At 32.6% G+C, this 5,495-nt stretch overlaps 1 protein-coding gene across 1 annotated transcript; it reads left to right on the forward strand.

Annotated features, from left to right (window-relative positions):
- Window positions 1-1,147: 1,147 nt before the first annotated feature.
- TRIADDRAFT_62589 (uncharacterized protein) lies at window positions 1,148-2,528 on the forward strand (the record flags this gene model as incomplete). The annotated part of the gene is made up of 4 exons (XM_002118524.1): window positions 1,148-1,392; window positions 1,737-1,798; window positions 1,879-1,980; window positions 2,485-2,528. 4 exons carry the CDS (start codon window positions 1,148-1,150, stop codon window positions 2,526-2,528), a joined length of 453 nt encoding a protein of 150 aa, XP_002118560.1.
- Between the last annotated feature and the right edge of the window lie 2,967 nt (window positions 2,529-5,495).

Below are 5,495 nucleotides of genomic sequence, written 5' to 3' on the forward strand. Positions count from 1 at the left end.
AATAGTCAGATTACGATATGTCCTATCACGGAACATTTCCATGATAACTTACAATCTAGCATAAGTAAGTAAATTACAATCACAATGATTCGAATTGTAAGTAGATGATTTGCATTCCCTATTATAACTATTAATTTCAGTATGTGTATAAGTGTCACTGTCATAAAAAGTCAGTGCGATATTAAAACACAGTATATCCAAATTAGAAGTTAACTAAATAAGGATAGTCTAATAGAATTATCCTAACATAGATATTTCTACTGTAATACAGTATATAACACTGTAACACGAACTAAAAAGGAATGAACAGGCATTTATATGTTAAGGTCAATCTTAACATATACACAACACGCGTAGCCTAGCATTATCGCTAAAATTTTAAAGTAGCTTCGCAGTGTACTTTATTTTTCGCAAAAATGTTTAATCTTCATGTCACAAACCAAATTCGTGATAAGGATAACGTAACATAAATCTCTAAATCTTTAAAAATCTACGGATTCAGTATCCTTACTCACAATAACTTAGACGCCTTTGATTCTACGTTAAACTCAACTAGACAATTGAGAACTACTTTATTCCACTATCTGAAGGGCTTATATACCCTTCTACAGCAGCTAACATTCATGAGTCATCTTATAAAAAATACTTAGGTGAGAACATCCTATAACTAATATTTCACAGTCGGACTACAACATGTCCATTCACAGAATCATTTCAGTGCACATTACAGCACAGCATTAATTTACTGTAACAGATTTATAATTAGAGTAATTCCTATTGTAAGTAACTAGTTGTAATATATTATCTCTATATTATATTCACCAAATTTAGATAGCTATTTCTTTACGGTAGTTCGTACCGTGATAGTTCACTAACTGAAAATAGAAATTTCCATATGTAATTTATTATGTTGTATATTAAATTGCAATAAATTTGAGTAATTTCAAGTGCTGGAATGTGATTTTTCTGGTATACACCTAGACATACCCCAAAATGCGCACTTGGTGATTCAATTATATCATATGTACCATTTTATTGGCTATGCAATCCATCGAATAACATGTACAGTTTTACTTATGATCAGCTGTCGTTTTATTGAATTATATAATACATAAAAAACTGTCATGCCGTAAGGTCATTTAGCAAAATGCCCAATTTCGCATCGGGCCTCGTTCAGGTCTCCTTAATCCTGTTGAGTCGGCCGTCTCGCTGTTTTAAGAAGATGTCGCGCGTTCCGTTCGCATATCCAACTCTGATTATAGCAGACCCGTTTATCTTCGGAGCATTAAAGAGTCGGCGATACTCGTTATATGTTTTTTTGTCAGCATCAATTACAATTAAATGTTTGGGCGAATCCATGTTCTCCAGAGCGGATTTGAAGCTTTTCCCTATGTATTGTTGGAGTACAGCATCTCCGGAAGATCGAGAATGATCTGCTTGACTGTGTTGTTCAGGGTTGCACCTCTTGAGCTTTGAAGGTGGTGAAGAAACTGAGATCGTTGAGATTCTTGTCGGACCCGAAGCTCGTGAAGATAGAGGCCAAGTTATACTTTCACGTACTCTCTCAGAAATGCTTTCCATCTGACAAATCGTTTTGAGGAGAGTCTTCAAAATATCAGGAGGTTAGAGGAGAGGTTCGAACTTAACTTTGAATTCTTTTCAGCAAGGACCCTCTGCTTCTCCGGGAAACTTCTCCGCTCTACAATGAGGGTAGAATTTGTCAATTTTACCAATAGTCTTCTTGGAGTTGCCTACGTGGTCTTTTCTGATGTTGTAGTTAAAGCCTTCGTTGAGCCAGGTGATTTGATGATTTTTTTGCTGAAGTTTCACTATCTTTTCCTGCAGATCTGAAAAGGTGAACTGCTTTTCTGTTTTTAGTTGATGAGAATAATTGGAATCGGCGTTTAGACGGTAATGCAATCAATGATACTGCACAACTATTTGTCATTGGCTTTAGAAACTGTTTAAATAGTAGTGGAGGTGTGTGGCAGTAAACTTCATGCATCATAAGCACAAACAGATGCTTTTGCTGATCAGCTTCTTAGAAAGGATGGCATTGATCCACATGAATTCAGTACAAGAACTAATTCGGTAGTCAAACTGGAAATTTGTATGAACAATATAGTAAAATCACGTCTAACTTTATTTCATACATCCATTTTTCAACACTTAAGAAATACTTTTGATAATAGACTCGCTAAAAATTTTCATCAGGATTCTGTGGACGGCTAAAATTTTCTTTTAATGTATTGCTTCGTATAGAATCGAAAATTTACTAGCTTAATTAATCGTATCATTTCATAGTAGTTAGCTGCAATTGTTCAACGTCTTAGGATAGATTGAAAACCATTCGAAAGTATGGAAAGTTTCTTAAAGATTCATGGGAAAGTACTTTTGGTGACTTCATCAAACTATAGTAGTAATGTATTTTGAAAGTGTAATACTTGAGTAATATTTATTAAAGCGTTACTACATGTGATGTAGAATTGTTTCTTGAACGTCACAAAGTAGTTGCAGATTATGGATAGCAAAATAAATTAAGTTAAAAATCCCTTTGTTACAATACGATAGCTTTCTAGTTCAAACAAATCCAATGCCAAAATAAATGAAGAGATGAGTACAGTTTGCGGTTTCTTAGATCTAAAGTATAATAAACAAATATTGCTAACTGTAATAAAAATCAGGTACCTAAGTTTATAGAAATAGATTGTGATAAATTTTTGTTCAAAGTATTACAAACGAATTAGTATTTCTTATTAAATTTCCTTTCATTGCATAAACTTGGTTTATCTAACAGTATTCATTCGGATATAAGTCAAGTTATTCTTGATTTTTGTAATATATCCTTTGAACAATTTACAATTGTGTGAGTTGATTTTACTTAGATCAGAATTGTAAGCCTGTGATACATACCGATCACGAAATTCTAAATTTAAGAAAAATAAGGGCTTTATTGAATCTTATACAAAGATTAACTACACACAGCTCTACTCTAGCCGAATACTACTATAAAGACTTCTAGAACGAACTAACAGAATAATCTAAAGTTGCATGCTTTTATACTTTACGTAGCATTCGTAGCTACAACCCGCATAGCAACCTTTTACCTTATTTTACACATAGTTAAATTATTCTTAGTAAGACTATTCTACTGCGGACCATCATTAATCCGATATGGATACGACTACAGTACTTACGTAGACATTATTCACACCAGCCAAAGTACAATGAATTAACCATATCCTAATATATGATTTACAGTTCTATTTTTACCTATAGCCTTATTATTAAATTAACTCAACACCTTACTGTATATATAGTCATCTGTACTCTAACATAGAGTTTCTACCTCTACAGTCTATAGTTATAGCTACCAAATATCTCTACCATACTGTACATTATACTAAACATGGCTAACAGTCTACAATCACAATACTAGTTACATTACAGTACCGTTACAGTCCTATAGTATTAAATCATTAATCTCTTTCTTAATCTGTCTTTTCGTTAAAAGCTGGGGTTTGGAAATTTACTATTGCTGCACTGTAAAGTTAACATAAGAATCTAGTTCTTGAGAAATTAAGTATATTTAATATTAACTAATTTATTAGAGTTTTACTATAGATTATGCTCTAGTATAAATATCTTACACTGTAATCACGAATAATAAAATGTAATATCGTGGCTAAAATATAGGTAATGTTAGGTCCGTTTAATTAACTAATTACTTCTAATTTTCATAGCTTTTGAGCAGTGTCCTACGATTTCAATACAGAAGACATTTTAGTACCATAAAGATGCACAATTTCAAGTGTCTTTATAAACCATAAATCATTACAAGTTTAATAGTTCTGATGAAAGTAGTAATTTAATAAGTAATGAAACAAATTCATTTCTTTGAATCGAAAGTTGTATATTCTAGTATTGTACATTGCCCGTTACTTATAGAATGTTTAGATTATTATCTAGATTATGTACAGTATATAGTCTGCTAAACAAGTGATTACTGAAAAAAATTTATGAGATTAATAGAATTATTCTCATATAAATAGCATTATTGCAGCTTTGTTAAACGGATGGCATTAATCCATATCAATTCAGCACAGGCTCTAATTTGTTAGTCTAATCAGTAATCCTTCTAAATAATATGATAAAATCAAATCTGCCTTCTCTTCATCCGTGGATTTCAAACACTTCCAATAATAATTTTGATTACAAAATGTGATAAACTTTTTCATCACGATTCTGTAGATGGCTATACTGCAAAATTTATTTAACCGTGTTATTTTATAGTAGTAAACCAAAACAGTTAAAGAAGGTAGAACAGATTGCAAGCGACGTGAAAGTATTAAAATGCCTATGATAAAATCCTGTAGTAAAGGACTAAAAGTAGAGTCCTTTATAGCTTTTATTATGTAACTAGTATTATTTTACTATACAAAATACCTAGAAAGTGATAGTATCTTTAAGTTTTACCCTGCCAAATCATCATGTCGCCATCTTTTCTTCTTCATTATTTTACAATGTTGTCACAACCACGTTTTCTGTGACACAGGATCTCCTCTACTTATCGTGTAAAACTTAGCTAAGTACAGTACAATCCCGACACTGAACAAGTGCTACTGGAACTACGCTTCCTATTAGAACACTAACTTCTCGGGTGTGGGACTACACTTCTTTGACCGTCACTAGGTTACTCGATTACACAAGTAGCTAAGTCTAGGCTTTTGAACAGATAACTATCGCTACAGTTTATTCTTTTCTATGCCTTTCTCCTCGTCCACATTACATCACAGTTAGCCTTTATATACTTTCTAAGATATTTACTATTTACATTAATCTCACGTAGGAGATCTCACAACCATAACCTACTATCCAGTAATAATCTTACAACACGACTACAAATCGTGTCAGCATAAACAACTCTCTAACACAAAGATTGCACAGCATCAATATTTATATTTCCCTAGTCTATCCTCCTATTCGAATACATACAAAATAACTAAGGACAGTTGATCATCAAAACACCTTACTAACAAACACCATAACACATCACTTTCCATCAATAACAAACACCGTAACACTTCTAACTCATCACGGCAAAAAGGTACCGTGACAAATGTATTTTATACATTACTATAGAAGTATCGCTAGAGCAATTGCCTAATCTAAAGAAAGGGCGTTTGATCGTCTATTCAAATTATAAATAAATTTGACTTGGTAACAAAACCCTATCCTTTGAGAAAGGGGATTTATGGTATGATAGTAAAGTACTGTAAGGTAGTCTATAATCGTACAGTTACCGTACAACCTGACGCTAAAACATCAACTGTCAATACTCAGCGATACTAATGTCAGAAAAGTAGTCGTAATAGTCATATAAAATTTTTTGATAAGCGATTACTGTGATCTTCATAAAATCCGGATTTTTGGGATTCAGATTCCGGAACCGGTCGGATTTATATCCGATATAATTTTCCTGTATTAATTTATGT

This window comes from Trichoplax adhaerens, genomic scaffold (genome assembly GCF_000150275.1).
Source record: "Trichoplax adhaerens TRIADscaffold_164 genomic scaffold, whole genome shotgun sequence".
Lineage (NCBI taxonomy): Eukaryota > Metazoa > Placozoa > Uniplacotomia > Trichoplacea > Trichoplacidae > Trichoplax > Trichoplax adhaerens.